Source organism: Saimiri boliviensis, chromosome 1, assembly GCF_048565385.1.
Source record: "Saimiri boliviensis isolate mSaiBol1 chromosome 1, mSaiBol1.pri, whole genome shotgun sequence".
Classification (NCBI taxonomy): Eukaryota; Metazoa; Chordata; class Mammalia; order Primates; family Cebidae; genus Saimiri; species Saimiri boliviensis.
The window spans coordinates 51,391,687-51,414,689 of record NC_133449.1 but is presented as its reverse complement, the minus strand read 5'-3'; the positions used below and the strand labels follow the sequence as shown (position 1 = coordinate 51,414,689).

Genomic DNA, 23,003 nt, shown 5'->3' with positions numbered 1-23,003 from the left:
TGGAATGTCTCAAAACTTTTCAGGCCCTATCCCAGAACCATATTAACCCATGGTCACTTTCTGCTGTCAGCTTCGCTGGGTGATGAATGAAACCTTTCCCAGATCTCTTGCTCTCTTGCTGGTCCCATCCCCACCTCCAGGAAAAGTAGCAGAGGGGGAGGTGAGGGCCCAGTGGCTGAGAGAGAGTAGGGAAGGGGAGGTGGCTTGTCCATTTATAGTCTTGCTCTTTGGGATGCTGGAGGTGCTGAAATAGCAATGACAAGAGACTTGGCTCAGTGTTAAATATCTGCGGCGCTGGCCTGACACTCTGAGATGACAATAGGGAGAATGGAGAACGTGGAGGTCTTCACTGCTGAGGGCAAAGGCAGGGGTCTGAAGGCCACCAAGGAGTTCTGGGCTGCGGATGTCATCTTTGCTGAGCGGGCTTATTCCGCAGTGGTTTTTGACAGGTATGAAATGTGGGGAGTTGCCTTCTCTCCTGTTGGTTTGGCTGGTGCCAAACTCTAAAATACTTTGCTCTCAGAAATCATCAGGGGAAGGGATAAAGATTCTTTTTTGAATAAAATAGCACTTCTGAGAACTAATTTTTGTGGCATAAATTTTTCTGCAAGGGGTCATTGCCAGTGTGATTTGCTGTGGCTCCTAGAAGGATGGTGAAGGTGAGCAAAGGCTTTGGGGGCACTTTCTCCCAACACCGGCCAACTTGGCTGGGAGGGTGTGCTGGGGGTGGAAAGGTGGGTGTGGTGCTGTGGGAAACATTTTCTGATAGAAAGCTCTATGTTTTTAGTGTTTTTTTGATATTATAAATATATTACCAGATAAAATAATTGCTGAGATTTTAAAAAATTATAAATTATTTGTATGTTTATAATTATGACTAACCCAGGAATCCATTTACCCTTGAAAAATCAGAATATCACCCAATCCCAGTCCCCTCTGCTTTTCCTCAGATATTGCCCCTGCTATTACTTCAATGTATTTCCTTCTGGAATGTTACTGTGCTATTACATATGTATATCTGTACTTGTCAAAATGGATGGCTGTAATTTTTTTTTTTTCAGAAATGGTATCATACTTCAGATGTCATTTTAGAACTTGCTCTTTTCCCTAAACAACACATTTATGATGTCTATGCTTGCAGAAACTATAAATCTATAGACACTTCTTTAAAATTCCCAAAGATCTATTTCCTTTAACTCCATGTAGAGCTATCCATATGTATTCATATGCTATATGGATCACCAATCTTAATTTTAAATATTTCACCCTATAAATATGTAACATTTTATTTATCCACTCTTCTATTGAGAGACATTTGGTGGTTTTTAATTTTTCATGAAAACAAGCAATGAAAATCCTTGATCATGTCTACTTGTACATATATGTGATTGTTCTCTAGGGCATATGACCAGAAGAAGAATTGCTGGGCAATAGGCTGTGATGTTTTCAATTTTATAGGCTCTCCAAACGGGCTCTGTTAAATTTACATTTCTGTATTCTCACGACCTTGGCCACACTTGGCTATCAAACTTATACATTAGTAATAAATCCTAATTTTAATCAAACCTACATGGTGATTACCTTAAAATGACAATATTTTCTGAGATCAAAGTTGGGGTGACCTGCTTGACATCTGTGTGGTTTGAGTCTGATAATCTAGGCTTTGTGGTTGGCTTGGCTGCACTGACCACCCTGGGAAAGCGCACTGCTTCTCAGAGATAACTTAATTAGCATTCACATTCTCTTTTCTTCCTGACCACTAAGACCTTCAGGGAAAAGGGTGTGAACTGGGGCATAAGGCTCACTACCACCAGAGGAATATAAGGGGCTGAGGTGACCTTTTCAGGGGAAGCTGTCTTATTGTGTGTGTGTGTGTGTGTGTGTGTGTGTGTGTGTGTGCGCGCGCGCGCGCGTGTGTGTCAGGTGAGGGGTGAGTACGGTTAGGGAACCAGCTGGAACCAGAGTGAAAACACAACCCAGAAAAGCAGGGACTGTCAACACTAATCCTGGTGCTGCCAGTGAATTACTGCCTTGCCTTGTTAAGAACATCTCCATTTGCTGCCTCCAATTCCCCAAAGTCAATCTAGCCAATCAGTTCCATTTCAAGACCGTTAAAGTTGAACGGGCTTTCATTCCATTATAAAAGCAAGGCATTGTCATTTTAGAAAATTTAGAAAGAAGAAATAAGACATCACACAAAGATAACCACTCTTAACACATTATGTTTCTATTTTCAACTTGTTTTAAAGTTTCATTTGGCTATAATACACTCATTATACAAGCTATTATGTTTTTTCATTTAATAATTTTGACATCTTCTTTATAAACTCTTCAGAAACATAGTACTTAAGGGCTGCATGTTCTTCTATTGCCTGCTGATGACTGGACATTTGGATTGTTTCCAGGTTTTTGTTATTAAAAATAATTTGTCATTCATTTGAAGTAAAAACTATGAAAACAACCTTCATGTACATTGCAGATAAATGCTACATAAAATCATATATTATTTTTACAATAGTAATAAAAGTAGGATAAGTAGTATAAATGAACTTTAAAATGATTGAAAAAAAACCAAAAGAGATAGGGTTTTTTTTTTTTTTTAAAATGCTTTACCTAAACTTGTCACTGCACAGATGAGGGAGCTGTGCTTTCTTTGGTTATACCAGAGACAACCTAAAGAGGCATTAAAGGAAAGTTTTATGCATTTTAGGCTCCTGGTGAGGCTTAGCCACCATAGATGAGAAACTTAATTGCAGAGATGGGACTGAGTCACCCACAAAAGTCACTCTACAAAACTGGCTTGTTCTAATCCACGTTATTGCAAGACAGGCTTTCCTACTCTTCCACATAAATGTGGAGAAAGCTTTTATTTTTAGATGAGCACTGCATTAAATGAAAATTAATTCTTTCAAATAATATGTATCATATATTCTAACATATGTATTATATATTATATGGTATATATTCTAACATATGCTATATAAAGCATAGCAATAAATCAATACCAAACCAATGTAACTAGAATATTCCAATATATTAAATCTTCTCTATCCTGTCCCATATTGACCCCAAATGTAATTATCCTAGGTTTTGTGTTGCATATTCTACCGCCTTTTAAATAATAGTTTTGTCCAGGAGCTCGGAGGCTCACTACTGTAATCCCAGCACTTTGGGAGACCAAAGCAGATGGATCACCTGAAGTCAGGAGTTCAAGACTAGCCTGACCAACATGGTGAAACCATGTCTCTACAAAAATATGAAAATTCGCCAGGTACGATGGCAGGTTCCTGTAATCCCAGCTACTTGGAAGCCTGAGGTAGGAGAATTGCTTGAACCTGGGAGGCAGAGGTTGTAGTGAGCCAAGATCGTGGCACTGCACTCCAGCCTGGGTGACAGAGTGAGACTCTGTCTCAAAAAAAAAAAAAGAATAGTAATAGTTTTATCACAGTCATATATTTCTAAACAATATATAATTTAGTTTTTATGTTTTGTTTTTGATCTTTTAAACAAAGGTATAATATTATATGTGGTTTTATGCCTCTTGCTTCTTTCACTCAAATGTTTATTATTCATCTGTATGGTTTTGTGAAACCAATAAAGCAAATAAACTTTGTGTGTGTCTGTGTACCACAGTTTATTTTTCCATTCTCCTGTGAATGGTTGCTATGAACATGTTTGTTCCTATCTCTTGGAAAGCAGATACACAAGGTGTGTATCACAGGAGTGTAATTACTGGGCCAGTAATATATGTGATATTTGGCTTTAAAATATAATGCCATACTGTGAAATGCTGATTGGTAAACCTGAATTGTGTTTTTGCTAGAATGGGCTTAGTTTAGCGTTAACAGTAACAATCTAGGCCCTTAAATTACAGTCCTTAGTCTGGTTAGGTTCGCCTCACCTTTGATGGTTGGAAAAACAGGTGCTCTTCTTAAAGATAAGAGAGCAAGAATAAAGCTAGGAAAATTCTTTCAGCCTAGCTAGTAGCGCTTGGGTTAAGTGCTAGGCATGACTGATCAATCAGGTACACCTTCCTCCTGTACTCCAACTTGGCCTCAGAATCCCTTCCAGCAGGTCCTCCAGGGGGCTGCTACCAATCAATGGGAACTAGCATTTATTTGCCACCCCCTTAGGTGTTACGGTTGGTTGCTGGAAGGGAGTGAAGTACCCTTACCAAGGAGTTGCCTTTTTTGGACACGGTATTTTACAGTAGTTGAGATACCGGGGGTGATGCATGAGCTGGTAAAGGTTGCTCTCTGCCCCTTTAACTCTCCACTCCGAGGGTTCCCAGTTCTCGGGAGGACGGTGAGTGGGAGCTCTGCAGTACCTTAGCCCAAGTGATCCTGTTAGCTTCTACATAGCATGGGGCCAATCTGGGAATTTGCGCTGCTAGTTTTTGTTGCTGTTGTTCAGGAAGAAAATAATTCTCTGCAATCTTACAATTTGGAAAAAAAGCCCAGCTATTAACATTCTGGTGTATGTCCTCCTTGTTGTCTGATGCAAATACAATGCATATAAAATATTTTCTTTTCTTTTTTTTTTTTTTTTTTTTGAGACTGAGTTTCGCTCTCGTTACCCAGACTGGAGTGCAATGGCGCGATCTCGGCTCACCGCAACCTCCGCCTCCTGGGTTCAGGCAATTCTCCTGCCTCAGCATCCTGAGTAGCTGGGATTACAGGCACGCGCCACCATGCCCAGCTAATTTTTTGTATTTTTAGTAGAGACGGGGTTTCACCATGTTGACCAGGATGGTCTCGATCTCTTGACCTTGTGATCCACCCGTCTCGGCCTCCCAAAGTGCTGGGATTACAGGCTTGAGCCACCGCGTCCGGCCTCATATAAAATATTTTCTTGATTCTGATGAGTTCTAAGTGGGGTGAGGGTCCTGGAAGAAACGCTACATTATTATTATTATTATTTTTATTTTTTGAGATGTCCTAGATTATGTACAAAATCTAAATTTACCTCAATGCTAAAAATTATCATTCCAACAAGTATATTGCTACCAATGACATGATTCTCTAAAAATTCTATAATCTGAAGCAACATGACTACCCACAGCCTACTCATCGGCCTCACTACCCTACTGTTTTTAAACCAATTCAACAATAACTCATCAAACTTCTCATTAATCTTCTCTTCTGACCTGATGTCACCCCTTCTAATCTTAACAGCCTGACTGCTACCTCTTATAATTCTAGGAAGCCAATCACCTGTCCAGTGAATCACCCCCATGAAAAAACTCTATGTCTCTATGTTGGATTTTCCCACAGATTTTTAAAATTATAACACTCACAGCCACATAACTAATTATATTTTATATTCTCTTTGATGGAGTCTTGCTCTGTCACCTAAACTGGAGTGCAGTGGTGAGATCTCAGCTCACTGCAACCTCTGCCACCTGGGCTCAAGTGATTCCCCTGCTTCAGCTTCCCGAATAGCTGGAACTACAGGTGTGTGCCACCACACCTGACTAATTTTTGTATTTTTAGTAGAGACAGGGTTTCACCATGTTGGCCAGACTGGTTGAAATCCTGGCCTCAAGTGATCTGCTGTCCTTGGCCTCCCAAAGTGCTGGGATTACAGGTGTGAGCCACTGCACCCAGCAGAGACACTACATTAAATGTATACTTTGATTGTAAGCTGCATCTCTAAATTACAGATATTAAAATATGGGAAAAGAAGTTTATTTCAGAATGGAAGGAAAATGGGACATATATAATGTGCTATATTCATAAATTCCAGAATATGTATTTTATTTTAACATCTCTGAAATCATAATGTATCATAAAACCTATGGCTCATTATGGTTTAATTGGTAGATTTTTTTTTTTTTTTTTTTTTTTTTTTTTTTTTAAGAGATGGGGTTTCACCATGTTGGCCAAGCTAGTCTTGAACTCCTGGCCTCAAGTGATCCACCCACCTCAGCCTCCCAAAGTGCTGGAATTGCAGGTGGGAGCTAACGCGCCTGGCCTAATTGGCAGATTTTTAATGATTTCTTAGTACTGAATAAAAATGGTGCATTTAATTATTTTAGGTTCAATGTAACTGAGTTGTATATACTTTTTCTCTCAAAAAAGTTGGATTATTTTGTGATGTGTTTTATTTACTTCATGATATGTTATGAACAATTTTCTTTTCTTTTTTTTTTTTTTTTGAGACGGAGTTTCGCTCTTGTTACCCAGGCTGGAGTGCAATGGCGCGATCTCGGCTCACCGCAACCTCCGCCTCCTGGGCTCAGGCAATTCTCCTGCCTCAGCCTCCTGAGTAGCTGGGATTACAGGCACGTGCCACCATGCCCAGCTAATTTTTTGTATCTTTAGTAGAGACGGGGTTTCACCATGTTGACCAGGATGGTCTCGATCTCTCAACCTCGTGATCCACCCGCCTCAGCCTCCCAAAGTGCTGGGATTACAGGCTTGAGCCACCGCGCCCGGCTACAATTTTCAAAATAATATCCTTCTACACCATTTTAATGGCTTCATGGTATTAATTTTGTTGACTCATATATTAATTTAATTGGATGCCATATTTTTATTTTAGATTTTGGGGGTACATATGCAGGTTTGTTAAATGAGCATATTGTGCAATGCTGAGGTTTGGGCTTCTAATACCCAAGTAGTGAGTATAGTACCTTATAGACAGCTTTTCGATGCTTGACCCTCCCCCACCCTTACCCCGTTTGGAATCTCCAGTGTTTATTGTTCACATTTTTGTGTCCATGTGTTCTCAGTGTTTATCTCCCACTTCAAAATGAAAACATGTTATTTGGTTTTCTGTTTCTGTATTAATTTGCTTAGAAGAATGGACTCCAGTTGCACCCATGTTGCTGCAAAGGACATGATTGTGTTCTTTTTTAATGATTGTGTAGTATTATATGGTATATATGCACCACATTTTCTTTATACAATCCACCGTTGATGGGCACCTTGGTCGCTTCCATGTCTTTGCTATTATAGATAGAGCTGTGATAAACATAGGAGAGCAGGTGTGTTTTTGGTAGAATAACTTTTTTTCCTTCAGGTAGATATTCAGTAATGGGATTGCTGGGTCAAATGATAATTCTAGTTTTAGTTTTTTGAGAAATCTCCAGGCTGCTTTCAACAAGGACTGAAATAATTTGTAGGTGCTATGTTTTGGATATCAAGGGTTTGCTCTGCTTTTTCCTAATAGATCTTCCCATATATCACTGATTATGTATTAAAAACAAACTCCTACAAGTACAAATTTTGAATTCAAAAGACATTTTTAGGGCTTTTGATATAGATTTCCAAATGACCTCACCAAAGGATATCATACATTTTTCTACTAGAGCACAGGGGTTGTCTGCTCATTTCAATACTGGTCAACAAAGAAAACTACTTTTTACTTTTTCATGTTTGTCAACTTAATCTGTTAAAACTTATTTTAGTATTGTTTTAACATGAATTTTTTATTATTAGAGTTAAAGTTGTTTTTTTTTTTAACTGGTCATTAACATTTATTCTTTTATAAATGTCTGTTTTCTTTTGATGCTCTCAATTTTTAACTACATACATAACTCATTTATTATTCCTTTATGTCTAGTTCTTCTAAGGTGTTTAAATTCTTTTATTTTAATTTTGGTTGCTTTATAGTGATCATTTTGTTTTGTCTTTTAAAAATGTTGCATATTTTCTTTTATCTCATTTTTATGTATACCTTTTAAAATAGTATCTAAGCTTTAAATTTCTTTTTTTGTCTCACTAGTTTATTTTTATTCTAGTTCCTTATTGTCATTGTAGTCTTTCATTTTTCATCTTTAGCTTATTTAATTCATTTCATGTCAAGTAGAATGAGAAGATAGATGATTTTAGCCTTGCAAGTGCTTCATGCTTTCAGCAGGGAGACTTGGATCAATGTCTTTTCTCTGGCTGGTCCTGGAGGATTTCTAGACTCCCAAAGTAGAACCTCCATCCTTTTCAAACTCTGAAATCAACCACCTAGATCACCCAATTGATCCACAGACTAAAATCCATTAAAGACAATTTATTCTAAGAGAATAAAGTTGCATTTTCACCATCACCATCATTACCATAATAATTATTACCTTCAAACAATATCCATACCTCATAGATATGTGGCCAAAATGCAGTGGGTTCAGAATCAAGCAAGTGAAGGCATTTGAAGCATGGTACAGTAAGGTAAAGTTGGCGAATCTCTTCTCCTAATAGCCATCTACAAATAATGAACTGTCATTTGGAAAGAAAAGAGCATTCTGAACTTTTTTTTTTTTTTTTTTTTGCTGAAGGACTAGAACTATGTTCCTTAAACAGAAGTTACAGAGTCAGATTTCAGGTCAAAATAGGAAGAAAAACAGCCCTAAGAGTCAGAGCTCAATTGCCCAATGTATAAAACAGGTCTGTCAGTGCTGTCTGGAGATGGAAAGGGCTATTTTCAAGGCTGTTATTCATTTCCTGGTGAAGACGTGGCAGGGATGCCATACAAGGAGAGTGGGCATTAAATTAATATGACTCTGAAGCTCTCTTTCAGCCCGAGTCTTTGGTTTATATGATTTCTTCAATGCATGCAAAGGGCTCCAGTGAAGCAAGAGAGGAATGCTAGGCTAGGTGAGGAAGGGAGCTTATTCTGATGATTATTTTATTTTAGCATCAAATCAAGAAATGACACAGGAATGGTGTTTGTGGGCAATGCTAGGAGCCAAAGTGGTATTCAGTTATTGCTTTTTAACAGTCACAGAATTTAGATTTTATCTAGTTTGTCTTGAATTTAGGATTTATCTAGCCTGGGATTCCTAACCTGGATCCATGGATCCTTAACTCAGGAAATACCTAAAATTGAAGAATCAAAGCGTGTGTGGAGGTACATACATGCTTCTTATTTCTGGGGAGAACATGCATAGCTTTCATCACTTTCAAATCGTTCTTAACCCAGAAGAAGGCCAAGAACCACTGAATTTATTCAGTTCCCTCTTACAGATGGGGAAACTGAGGCTTAGAGAGGTCATGGCCTTCCCTAGGTCACACAGGGATGACTCAGCAGGACTGAGTCTCTTGCATCTTGTCTAAGCATCACTTCTCACTGCCCCAGCAGCCTCACAAGTGGGCTTCACAGCATTGTTTCTTAATTTCCTTTTGTTCTTGTCCATTCAATTAACAATTTTTTTTTTTTAATAAAAGGAAGAGCATCCATCCATCAATTTCAGAAGGATCAAAAGCTGGTTCTGGCCTATGGGTTAGATCTAGAAACTAGTAGGTAAGAAACAGGAGTATACATGTGATTAAAAATGAAAAAAAGTGGTAATAAAATAATGCATTAGTTCCTTTTGTTGTTTTTTTGAGGCAGAGTCTCACCCAGGTCTGAGTACAGTTGCACAATCTCAGTTCCCTATAACTTTGGCCTTCTGAGCTCAAACTATCCTCCTGCCTCAGCTTCCCAAAGTGTAAGTTCCTTTTGCTGCTGTGACAAACTACTGTAACTTCAATGGCTGAAAACAACACAAATTTATTATCTTATAGTTCTGGTGGTTAGAAGTCTAAAACAAGCTGACACTTCTGATTTTTGCTATCTCCATCTTCTTGAGGCTGCCCACATTCCTTGGCTTGTGGCCCCCTTCCTACATCTTTAAAGCCAGCAGTGTAACATCTTGTCCCACTCTGACCTCCTGCCTCCTCTTATAAGGACTTGCAATTATGTTAGGCCCACCCTGGTAATTCGAGAAACTGTCCTTGTCTCAAGGTCTTTAACTTAACCACACATGCAAAGTCCCTTTGCCATGTAATGTAACCTATGTACAGGTTCTGAGGATTAGGACATTGACAATTTGGGGGGTGGGCTATTATTTAGTGTACCCCAACCAATAAGAATTTTCTAATTTCCAATTCATCACAAAATATGTTAAGAAGGAGCAAGGACAGTTAGTGGACTTTTTTTTTTAAAGCTCTTTAAATAAAATATCTAAATTATTCTGGTCGTGTGTGTGTGTGTGTGTGTGTGTGTGTGTGTGTGTGTATGGGGAAAAAGATAGTGGGGAAAAGTTGAGTATTTGTAAAGAAATTACTATCAACCAGGCTTTTTTGGAAAATGAAACCAGTTATGAGCTTTGTTAGGTGCAGCAGAGCCAGTGGGGTTTAGCCAGTGTAATATTGTGTGAGCCTGTGGGAACCGCAGGACTAGCCCTGGCAGACACACAAACACAAATGTGGCCTTTAATCTGATAACAGCTGGTGGTTGGTTAGTGGGGGATAAATGATGCTATAAATGGAAATAATTTAATAGAAGGATTAGAGAAATTCCAGAACAATTAGTTCAGAAAATGAGTAAGTGTTAAAAGTATTCAAGTGACAGCCTTAAATGTTTGCATTGGATGTTGAGAATAACCACAGTCGATTTAGAATTCTGCCCTTAATTTGGCACTTCTAGCTCCCGAAGCAAGACATATCGACAAGTGACACAACCTGCTGTGAGCTGTATTGCTAAGTATTGCTCAATAATTCCTAAATTCAAAGGTCTGAAAATAACTGCCTTTTAAAGATGGATTAGATCAAATGGCAGGTTGTCCCTATAAGGATGCTATCTTTATTCACTTGCATCCAAGGATGTGTTCTAAACGTGAATTGAGGGGTCATGTAAATGTACACAGCTCTTCATGGGGTGTGTGAGCTGTGGCAGAGAAAATCTTGAGAGTTGGTGTTTCAATAGAAAAGGGATTGGCAATCCCAGGTTTGATCCAAGAAAACAGTACCTTCTAACTGTTTTTTTCTTTTTTTGAGACAGGGCCTCACTCAGTTGTTCAGGCTGGAGTGTCGTGGTATAATCATGGCTCACTGCAGCCTCTACCTGCTGGGCTCAAGCCATCTTCCCACCTCAGCCTCTAGAGTAGCTGAGACTACAGGTGTCTGCCACCATGGCTGGCTCTTTTTTTTTTATTTTTGTTTTTTGTAGAGACAGTGGTCTCACTATTTTGCCGAGGCTGTTTTCAAACTTCTTGGCTCAAGTGGTCCTCCTGCCTCGGCCTCCCACAGTTCTGGGATTACAGGTGTGAGCCACTGCTCCTGGCCCCCCTTGACTTCTCTTATGTCAAGGTATTTAATAGTCAGTGCAAACATGAATCTTGCGATCTCATCCAACAGCTACTTTTGTTTCCTATATGCACACACCCACATGGACACATTTGCTTCACATCAGTGCCTCTTTCTGGAAGACCCCCACTTTCTCTGAGTACTAACTCAGCCCATCTCTTGAGGTCAGAACAATGCCTTCTCATCTCCTAGGTAACTGCCTTTCGAGATTGCCTTCCCTACCTCAGCTGAAGTAGTCTCTCTTCCTTGAATCTTACAGCAAGTTACCACGAGTGTGCCTTGCCTTATTTAGATGTGTTTATGTCCCAGCCCAGCCTGGGGACTGCTTGAAGGCAAGGTTGGTGTTCCCTTTATCTTTCAGGCCCTCTTTTACCTAGCTCAATACACATAACAGATGCTCAATAAATACTTGCAGAAAGAAGCAGGGAGGGAGGGAGAGAGAAAGGGAAAGAAGAAAAGAAGAAGAAATGAGAAAAAGATTTAAAATACTGTGAAGTTATCTGGGTACTTGAGGGATGGGATTTTCTTTAAGACACCTATCCCCAGGCTGAGTGCAGTGGCTCACACCTGCAATCCCTGCATTTTGGGAAGCCAAGGCAGGCAGATCGCTTGAGCCCAGGAGTTTGAGACCAGCCTGGGCAACAGAATGAGACCTCGTCTCTACGAAGAAATAAAAACAAGCTGACCATGGTGGTGTGTGCCTGTAGTCCCAGCTACTTGGGAGGCTAAAGCAGGAGGGTCGCTGAGCTCAGAAGTTCGAGGCTGCAATGAGCCGTGATTACACCATTGCATTCAAGCCTGGAGGACAGAGAAAGACCCTGTCTCTTAAAAAGAAAAAAAAAAAAAGACGCTTTCCTCTAATTTTTAAGGAGAGAACTTCTGGTAGGCTGGGAGTTTGTAAGCAGCCCTGAAAGACAGAACTGTTGAACTGTTGGTACAGTCTTCTCTGGCTGAGGTTTTGGAGGGCTCATCCACCATGCAGGCATCTTGTCTTTGCATTTATCTGTTCATGAGCAACTATTTCCATACAAGGAGCTGAGCAGCAGCTGCCCTTCCAGCCCTCTTCACTCTGACAGATCACAGAGTCCAGCAGGGCTGCAGAGCAGAGTGAGAGGGGACCAGCTGCTGGAGCTGGGCACTTCAAGGCTGCAGGCCAAGCAGGTGGGCTTTGTAGCTGCATCCGCCCTCTGTGCTGGGAGCAGCGTCCGGCGTCAGGGATATGAGAGTAATATCCCTGTGAGGATAATGATCATGGCTACTTTAAAGGGTTGCTGTGAAGATTTTTTTTTAAAAAAAGAATCAACAAAAAACATCTCTTTGAAATGGCGAAGTGCTGTGTAAATGGGAGTTGATAGCTTCTTGTGTGAATAGAAATATGAGACTGAGAGAAGTGAGATTTGCTGAAGATCATTCAGCTAAGCCTGCCTGGGACAAATGCTCTTTCTCCTGGAATCCAAAAAGTCCTGGCTTCAGGACTTCATGTCATTTGGACACTGTCCTGCACTGGGGGCAGTAAGGGAGGTAAAGGGATGGGCATTTCTGTCAGGGGAATGCCCTTGTCCCCATATGATGTTCTCCTGTAGCTGGGCTGTCTTCCTCTCCAGCAGCTGCCTAAAATGAGCTCGGTGATCAAACTGGCCCAGCCGTCTGTGAGTGACAGGCAGGATGAGTGGCCTGGGCTGATGTCCGCTGAGCACTTATCCAGTGCCTGGCTCTGTGCTGACCACCTTACACACGTGATTTCTTTTAATCCTAAAATCACTCTGAGAGTGGTGAGATTTCAGAACTTCTTTGTCATTTCCTTCTTGCCTGCATTTCTAAAATAGTAAGTACAATTCATTAAAAGTAACGGCCCAGTAGTCTAAAAGATAGCAAGATCTAGGCGTTGCTATTCCCATTTCCACGTAAGGAAATAAAAGCTTGGAGAAGTTAGGTGACTTGCTCAAAGTCACACGCCCAGTAGATATTGGAGTCAGGAGTAGAACCCAGCTCTGAGCAATGCTAGGTTTGACCTTCCGTAATACCCAATCCCAGGCCAATGAGGGGAGATGGGAACCAGAGGGACAGGCTTAAAAAAAAATCTGTCTAGATTTGAAAAAAAAAGCCAAAAAATTTCCCTTTCCTGTCTACTTGACACATCTCAGCGTATCCCACCAGAAGGAGCAGGATTTGGGTTTTCTCTCATCTCAGCATTCTTGGTACTCAAAGTGGAAGCATCAGTATTGCCTGGGAGCTAGAAATGCAGAATCCCAGCCCCCACCTCACATGCGAAATCAGAACCCGAGTTTTAACAAAATTGCTGTTGATGTGTGTGCACCCTAAAGTTCCTGAGCCCGACTCTCTATCCTTCTTTTCCCCAGCTCCAGCCTTGCGGCTAAATCCTACCAGAAGCTCAGAGCATAGAGAGAAGGTCAGCTTTATCTCTAAGGAGACCTAAATTTAAGTAAGATAACTCAATGCTTCCTGGGTTTCATTGACTTTTAAAACCTGGCTTTAGGCTCTAGTAAAATTATGGAATGGGATATAAAACAGATTTGTGATCCTGGAGGAACTATTTGGTGGTTCACATTTGGAACCCATCCAAGTTCAGTATGGGAAAAAAAATCATTGATCACATTTTCTTTCTATGAAAAGCATTTGAAGTTTATTACAGCAAAAAAAATCTCATGAGATAACATGAATTCTTTGATAGCAAAGAACCTCATGAGATATCATGAATTGATCCAAAGCCCGATAAAATGATTATATAAGTGTAATGTTCTCCCTGTCACCCAATCTGAGATACAGTCTGCTTTGCAGCTCTTTAAGGCTCTGTCTCCAACCTTCTCCTGGTCACAGTGGCTATCAGTGACTTTGAGAACATGAGGGTCATGCCACTGGAATTTATCCTTGGGGACCTAATATAGCTACAGTTAATAGCAGATAGATTGTCTTATAATCAGGTCTTATTAAAATTGTATTAAGTTACTTCATGGGAGCTTGGAGGCAAATGCCAGGCCAGACGTATTCTTTCCCTTGGAGCCAGGTTAGAAAAACTTGCCGTAATAAAATTCACAGGCAGTGTGGACTAAGTAAGGACAGGGCTGTGCATGGGGTCCATCCCTGATGTCAGTAATAAAGTCATTGAGTAAAGGGGTCTTTGCACAGAATTTAAAAACAAGAATAAAGTCGATCTATTTTTTGCTATCACCATCCTCAGCAATTCTAAACAACATCAAGGTTAAAATACTTCTTCTCACCCCCAAATCTGTGTGCGTCTAAGTTCTGAAAAACCGCTGTTGGGAAAACCTATTTCAGCACATTTAAAAATCACCTATCTTTTAATAAACACTGTATTCTTCCTGGAAGTTAATTCTGAGGACCTTCGGTTATATAGTCCACCATGAAGACTCACCTACATGTGTTCATTGCAAGAGTAAGTTCTTAAGCTTCAGAGTTATTCCCAGTTTCGTTGGCCACAGTCTATGTCTCCAATCCTTGTGATACCACGTATTCCCACATTTTAAGTAGATTAGAAATAAGCGGTGATTGGGCTGGGCGCGGTGGCTCAAGCCTGTAATCCTAGCACTTTGGGAGGTCGAGGCGGGTGGATCACAAGGTCAGAAGATCGAGACCAACCTGGTCAACATGGTGAAACCCCGTCTCTACTAAAAATACAAAAAATTAGCTGGGCATGGTGATGCGTGCCTATAATCCCAGCTACTCAGGAGGCTGAGGCAGGAGAATTGCCTGAACTCAGGAGGTGGAGGTTGCGGTGAGCCGAGATCGTGCCATTGCACTCCAGCCTGGGTAACTCTGTCACAAAAAAAAAAAAAAAAAAAAAAAGAAAAGAAATAAGCAGTGATTGTAAAGAAGAAGATTCAAAAGTTCCGTTATTCTAGGTGTTCACCTAGGTGATTAACTGCAATTTTTATTTGTGTTTGAAATTTAAAACAATGAAACAGGGAACTGTGAAGTATCATGTTTTTGTTTGGTAGGCACACATGTTAGTGTGTACATGAAATCTTAATGTGTGAATATATGTATATAAATAAAAAGATGAAGCTATTGTACGAGGCTATTCTAAAAAGTCAATTTGGGTGTAAAATATTACAGCAGCTTTAATGTGCGGTTGCCTTCTGATGGGCGACCTTGGAACAGACAGGCATGGAGTTACAAGTGGTAGGTTACAAGGAACAGACAGCATGATTGTGTTTGCATCTGTTTCCTCTCCAGACCATCTCCTGGCTCTGCTCCCTTTCTCTTCTGCCTTGGGTTTATATGCCTGGTCTAAACTCTGATATTCCAGAAATGGGCATCTGCTCCTCCATCCTCACTCCTAACCTAAGACATACTCTGAAATTTGCAAATGACTCAGAGATTAGTTTACCAATATAAAAGATGACAGAATAAAATTCAAAACGACCTTGACATTTTGGAATGCCACACTGAAAGTCATCAGATAGGGCTAAAGGTGAAGACTCTATTTCAAGTTAAAAAAGTTCAGTGTCACAAATGAGCTTTTGGGCTGATGGATATGTTCATTATCTCTCTCTTTCTCTCTCTTTTTTTTTTTTTTTTTTTTTTTTTTTGAAGGAGTCTCGCTCTGTCATCCAGGCTGGAGTGCAGTGGTGCAATCTTGGCTCACTGCAACCTCTGCCTCCCTGGTTCAAGCGATTCTCCTGTCTCAGCCTCCCAAGTTGCTGGGACTATAGGCACATGCCACCATGCCTGGCTAATTTTTGTATTTTTAGTAGACACAGGGTTGGCCAGGCTGGTCTTGAACTCCTGACCTAAGGTGATTTACCTGCCTCAGCCTCCCAAAGTGCTGGAATTATAGGAATGAGCCACCATGCCTGGCTTGGATGTATTCATTATTTTGATTGTGATGATGATTTTCTGGGTAGATGTATATCTCAGAACCTATCAAAGTGTTTTTTTTTTTTTTTTTAACACTTGTTGTATGTCAATCATACCTTCATAAAAATGTCTAGAAAATGCAATGCTGCGTGGATAGAGTGGAAACTCCACTTGACTGCAGCACCTTTGAGAAAGCTTGGGAGGTTCTATATTTGTAATTTGACCCTAACTTTTTTTTTTTTTCAGACAGAGTCTTACTCTGTCACCCAGGCTGGAGTGCTGTGGTACATTCTTGGCTCACTGCAACCTCTGCCTCTTGGGTTCAAGCAATTCTCCTGTTTCAGACTCCCTAGTAGCTGGGATTATGGGTGTGTGCCACCATGTCCAGATAATTTCTGTATTTTTAGTAGAGACAGGGTTTCACCGTGTTGGCCAGGCTGGTTTCAAACTCCTGACCTCAGGTGATCCACCCATCTCAGCTTCCCACAATGCTGGGATTACAGATATGAGTCACTGCACCTGGCCATTTGACCCTATATTAATGTGAGTTTTTCACTAAAGAAACTAATGGAAGCACAATGTGGAGATCCACAAGTGTACATAGCTTTGCAGTTGAATAGTACACTCTGTTCTGGGCACCATAATTGTAAAGTGTTGACACTCAAGGTCTCACCTGTGTTTGGTCAGGAGACAAGATTTGGAGCCTCCTTGGAATCCAATTTACTTGGATTTTTTCAGCAGTCCAGTTCCTGCTAATGTACTGCATATTCCTGCCAGAAAATGCAATCCTGACCTGAGACAGATGTGAGAAATTCATAACTGTCTATCTCCAGGGGTTTAGAGAGTTCACTAAGTGCCCAGGGTTCCATGTGGGCCCCGTGTGCTCTATTCTGCTGGGGCACTTATGACAAATGACCTTCTCAGGAATGGGTACACCCTCTGTGGCTTAGTTATGATGGGCTGCATAGTTCTTAGTATGCTAGTGTAATTCTACTCTTCCTCACTCACTGGAAAAGCTTAAGGGAAGGCAAATGTAAGAGTAAGGAAGCTGTTACTATGAGGATAACCTCGAATCGGCTCTAAATTAGAAATAAGCCCTACCTAACCTTTCATGTCCTTGAGTACTTTATGATTTTTTTTCCTTCATCATTCAACTGGAGGTTGGCTAACAAATTACTTGCAATGCATGTCCTAGCAGATGGGGACACAGCAATGTGTTGAGTTGGCCAGCCAGAGGCTGAAAACTGCCTGGACTTTAGGAAGCCCAGGATGTAGCATACAGCAGTAGCCCCTACAATGCTCTCAGCTGGCTGTGCACCTGTCTATCCCCTTCTTGATGTCATGCTGGGATCTGTGCTAGGGGATCAGGCTCAAGGGCCAGGCCTTGACCCCCTGGCACTGGCCCCCTGTCACTGGCCAGGAGTTGTTGCTTGATTTCTCAGCTAAACTCACCTTCCTTTGGCTACAGGGATCTCTATAGGCATATCAGAGGCCACCAGAAAGGTGTGAGAATTCTAGAAACCATGTACAAGGAATTGTTTAAGGATCTGGGAGTATTTAACTTGGAGAAAGACAGTGAATGGAAAGCAAGGCAGTAGTCTTCAAATTCTTGAAGAACTGACCTGACCAGGCTTGTTCTATTGGGCAAGGACCCTGAAGGCTAAATTAGGGTACAAGAACAGGTTTTCTGGGGAGGCAAATTCAAGTTTAACACGAAGAGGAAGTCTGCAAATTGGGACTGGCCAACAATGAACTGACTGTTCTTAGAAACAGTGAGCTCCTTTTCACTGTGGAAATTAGAATATTCATGGCCAGGGATGGACACAAAGGATTTCTGTGCTTGAATGTTCTGTGGAAGTTTCTCCCTCCAGCCTCTAGAATTCTGTGACTCTAAAAGCGCCTGTATTCTTACACTTTTGAGGTTCCTGTTTAGACTGTGGACTCCTACCTGAGTTTACCCATCCACTCCTTCCCAAGGGAGCTCAGCGCTTCCCTGCACATCACTGAACTGGTTTTGATCATTTCTTTGCTTCAGTGGTTGGGATTTCTCTTCCCTACATCGCAGGAACATGAGGTTGAGGCCCAGAGATTCTGTGCATCATACCAGATTTCCCTTACTCTGGGTGTCAGGCTATGTCCTGAAATATATTTCCTACAAAGTCTATGCCCTTTTCTGTTTGAACGATGGGCTTAATGTGGGGGACATGTGGCTCTCTAATGGGAACACTAAGAGGCTGGAAGCACAGGGTAGGGATTCTCACCTTCCCACATCTCTCTGCCTCACCGATTGAATGGGCATGCATTATTCCTCCTCATCACTTCCACCCTCTCTCTGAGCTGGGAGAATATGTCAATGACAGTGAAACCAGTAACCTTGTCATTCTTACTGTTGCAAAACACACAGAACTGTGACATATATCATAGTGTGTAGATATTCTTTTGTGTATGATACTATCATGCTCTTTTCCCATCATATTGTAGATTATTATGATTTGTTGTCTTTGGGGAGGGGGACACTACATTCGACAATGAGAAGGACATGTCACCAAAATGTCCCCTCCAACACAGTGCCAATGACCTTTGACTCTGGGCAAGGAAACCGTAAAGAATTCAAGTGTCTTCTCCAGTGTGTCTGGGACCCCCCTGCTCCCGTGTCATCGTGTTCACCACACTGTGTGATGACTGCATGTTCAATTGTTTCTCTGGTAATTTGTGGTATTGCCAGTGCCTAACACACTTAGGTCATGAATTTACCCTTCCTGACTTGCATTGATGGGCTTATATGCAGAGGGTAAGAGTGTCCTCCACATGGGGGTCACTTAAAAGTATTTGCTAGGCCCGGCACGGTGACTCACGCCTGTAATCCCAGCACTTTGGGAGACTGAGGCAGGTGGATCACTTGTCAGGACTTAGAGACCAGCCTGGCCAACGTGCTGAAATGCTGTCTCTACTAAAAATACAAAAATTAGCTGGGCACGGTGGTGCATGCCTATAATCCAAGCTACTCAGGAGGCTGAGACAGGAGAATAGCTTGAACCCAGAAGGTGGAGGTTGCAGTGAACCGAGATCACACCATTGCACTCCAGCCTGGGCAACAAGAGCGAAACTCTGTCTCAAAAAAAAATTGCTAAAGGAAGGGTTATAGCTGGGAAGGGCCTTTGGAAGCCCAAACTCCTCATTTTGGAAGGTGGAAATCTGAGATTTAGAAAGACAAGGACCCGCCTGCTGAACCGGTACCGGAACTGAGTTCTCCCCTTGGCTGCGTGGTACTGTTTCCACTGTGACCCCAATCACGTGTCTTCTCTCTCCATTTCCAGCCTTGTTAATTTTGTGTGCCACACCTGCTTCAAGAGGCAGGAGAAGCTCCATCGCTGTGGGCAGTGCAAGTTTGCCCATTACTGCGACCGCACCTGCCAGAAGGATGCTTGGCTGAACCACAAGAATGAGTGTTCGGCCATCAAGAGATACGGGAAGGTGCCCAATGAGAACATCAGGTGAGAGCTGGGCCCCGTGATGGTGCTTCGGATTCCCAAATGTCAGGCTGGAATGGTGGCAGCAACTGCATTCCCAGAGCTAAGGAAACCAAGCTGAGTGCAAGTCAGGAAAGAGCCTCAAAGACTGGATATGGTCACGTCTGTTCATTCCTTCAAGGCATAAGAGGGAGAACTGGCTGTTGGGAGCCGTGATTCCAAACTGCAGCCACTGGCTGGAACTGGCTTGCAGACTCTTCTGTAGGACTTCCCAAAGTTTAGTTTATTTATGTATTTTGGATCCAGGGTCTTGCTCTGTTGCCCAGGTTGGAGTGCAGGGGCCCTGATCACAGCTCACTGCAGCCTCAACCTCCCAGGCTCAAGTGATCTTCGCACCTCAGTCTCTCAACCAGCTGGGACCACAGGCACGCACCACCGTACCTGGCTAATTTTTATATTTTTTGTAGAGATGGTGTTTTGTCATGTTGCTCAGGGTAGCCTCGAACTCCTGAGCTCAAGCGATCCACCCATCTCAGCTTCCCAAAGTGCTGGGATTACAGCTATGAGCCATCATGCCTGGCCAAGGGCCAAGTATTTTTAAATTGATCCACCAATGTTTAAAAATTGGGAAATTTTACATTTTAAAATTAGAATTTCTGGATTCTCTTGAAAAATAAAATGAAACAAAACTGAAGATCTGGCAAAATAGGCTAGAACTGAGGAGTATCTGCCCCCTTTAAAAAAATACGGAGCTTTCTAAGTCACAGAAGCACCACTCTCCCCGCGGTCATACACGTTACACAGAGAGTGCATTCGAGTTTGCAACTAATAGCCTTTCTTGGTGGCCATTGTCAGAAATCTCAAGGCCAGTAGTTCCAGCCTAAGGGATTCCTTTGAACTGTATACTTCAAAATGGTTAAAATGATACAAAAAGAGGTGGGGGGACAGAAGGGACCCTTGAGGTGATGGCACTGTTTAGTATCTTGAATGTACAGGTGGATACATGAAGCTACACGGGTGATAACTTTGTATATAATTAAATACACATGCACATTTACGAGTGTAAGTAAAATGGAAGAAATCTGAATAATAGAAGTGGGTTATCAATGTCAATTCTGGCTGTGATATTAGTTTTCCAAAATGTTACCACTGGAGAAAACTGGGCAAAACGTACGAGGGATCTCTTTGTATTGTTTTCCGACTGCCTATGAATTTGCACTTCTCTCAATTAGAATTTCAATTAAAAAAAAAAATGAGGAGAGAGCCTATGCTTTGCCAACCAAGTCTCTCCTCAGGGACAGGATCTGTCCTGGACCACCATCCCGTCCCCAGGTGCCTGAAAAGTGTGCCCTCAGTGGGTGGCAGGGACATTCAAGTGTTCCTGGGTCATAGGCTTCATCATAGGCAGCCTAATAGTTAACAAAGAGGCCTCCGGGATGAAGTACACCCCTCTGTCTCATACTCACATCGCTGTGTCTCTACAAGTCTCCTCCTGTCCCACCTGGCCTCCCCCACTTCCCCCAGAGCCCCTCTCCAGCCAGACCAGGCCCCTGCCTGCTTCCTGCACGTGGCATGCCCGTGGCTACCAAGGTCTTTGCTCACACTGTTTCCCCACCTAGATTGCCTTCTCCACTTTCTCACTACCCAGTCATCAAGAATACCAATACGTTTACACATAATGCAGACACCTATTACCTCACTTTGTCTTCTGAATACCTCTGGAGGTTAGCATAGCAGGGAATATTTTCCCTATTTTACTGGCCACCAGATAGGTTCAGAGAAGTCAGGTGACTTGCCCAGGCTCACACAGTAAGAAGTGGAAACAGGTCATTAGACTCCTGATTCAGGGCTCATTGCTGTAGGCCACACTGTTAAGAGAGACCCAGGCTGCCACACCTCTCTGTCCCCAGAACCCCTGGGACTTGGCTCCTGCCCACACCTCTACCTTTATCTGGTCTCCATTTCTTGCTCCCTGTGTTCCAGCCCCTCTGCCTTCTTGCTGTTTCTCTATCATGCCAAGCTCATTCCTTCTTCAGGGCCTTTGTACTCACTGCCCTCTCCGGAAGCACTCTTTCTCCAGTGTCACAGAGCCAATTCCTCCGCCCTTTCCAATTTCAGCTCAAATGTGCCTCCTCTGTGACACCTCCCTGGATGGCCTTAGCCTCCCCACCCCGGTGACTCTCTATCATGCCACCCTGTATTATTTTTTCTACCCAGCACTTTCTATGGAAAATGTTCTTGTTTACTTACCTGTCCCCCGCTCTATGATGCATCACGATAGAACAAATTCCATCCATCTAGTTTAAAACTGTTACCTGGGGCCCAGCACTGTGCCTAGCATGCATGAGACACCCAGTCAATGTGTGTTGAATGAATGAACGCGGCTGTAGTGGCCCCCTGATGCTGCCCTTCCCACAGGCTGGCGGCGCGCATCATGTGGCGGGTGGAGAGAGAGGGCACCGGGCTGACCGAGGGCTGCCTGGTCTCCGTGGACGACTTGCAGAACCACGTGGAGCACTTTGGGGAGGAAGAGCAGAAGGAGCTGCGGGTGGACGTGGACACGTTCTTGCAGTACTGGCCGCCCCAGAGCCAGCAGTTCAGCATGCAGTACATCTCCCACATCTTCGGAGTGGTAGGCCCTCCGCGCCCCTCCTCCACCCTCCCTGTCTCTCTCCTCTTTCCTTCCCTCCTCCCGCTCGGGGAGGGTGGGGCTTCTCAGAAGTGACCTACGAGACAGGAGCCCTGTCTGCCCTGGACCCTGGTTTCTATTTCCATAATGGCTTCCTCTAGCCCAGGCAGCCAGAAGCTCTGGAGAAACTGTCTTTTATTTACTACATGTAGCAGATATACCTACCGCCCCTTCCATTTCTGAGCCCAGGGACAGGCCTCTAGACAACACAACTAATACAATCTAGAGATTCTAGATCATGATTCCTTATAAAGGAGGGGCCACGGTGACAGCTGGGATTGTCCAACTAAGAAGTTTCCAGAAGCTACCAGGCCGGAGTTGGGAGGGGAGGCCAAGAGGACCGAAGGAGGACAGGAGCTTGAAATGAAGAGCCCTCATCCTGGACTCTGTCTTCTGGCCTTGTTTACTACGAGGTCATTCCTGCTCTATCTGAATTGGCATCCTACATACAAATGTTACTTATTTATCCATCTCTGGATGGTAGATTTGGATGGTAATTTATCTTCTTACTTGTCTGCACTTTTTACATTTTTTCCTCTCCACATTGGAGAATAAAGATCCCCAATCACTATCCCTCCCTGCCCACCAGTTACTTGGGAAACCTTTTCGCAGGTCTGCCAGGCAGGACTGACGGGGAGCCTGGAGCAGTGCGGGGTGTGAGCTCGACAGGGGAGTCAGGGCTTTGGGGTGGGAGCAACAAAGCCAGGTGAGGCCCTAAGAGTCCTGGAAGTGGGGGCGAGAGCCGGGTGGATGAGAAGGCTCAGTTCCTGGCTTTGGGGATGGATGTCTTCCATCTGGCAGGCCAGGCCCTTTATGTGGTGAAGGTGAGCAGGCTGAGGAGGAGGACAAACATCACACTGACATCTCCCGAGTCCTCATCATGTTGCGGGGCGAAGGGGGAGACATTGATTGATTCTAGGGATTTGGCTCACACATTGGTGGAGG

The 23,003-nt window shown here is 42.7% G+C and overlaps 1 protein-coding gene across 2 annotated transcripts in view; it reads left to right on the top strand.

Annotated features, from left to right (window-relative positions):
• Positions 1-229: 229 nt before the first annotated feature.
• SMYD1 (SET and MYND domain containing 1) overlaps positions 230-23,003 on the top strand; it is a 44,889-nt gene continuing 22,115 nt past the window's right edge. The window contains exons 1-3 of one of the 2 annotated variants that reach the window (XM_010330355.3): positions 230-449; positions 19,217-19,393; positions 21,788-22,001. In XM_010330355.3, coding sequence (XP_010328657.1) covers positions 313-449; positions 19,217-19,393; positions 21,788-22,001 — 528 coding nt within the window. In that variant the 5' untranslated portion in view covers positions 230-312. The remainder of the gene's footprint in view (positions 450-19,216; positions 19,394-21,787; positions 22,002-23,003) is intronic. The other variant, XM_003942517.3, reaches the window with a different exon arrangement.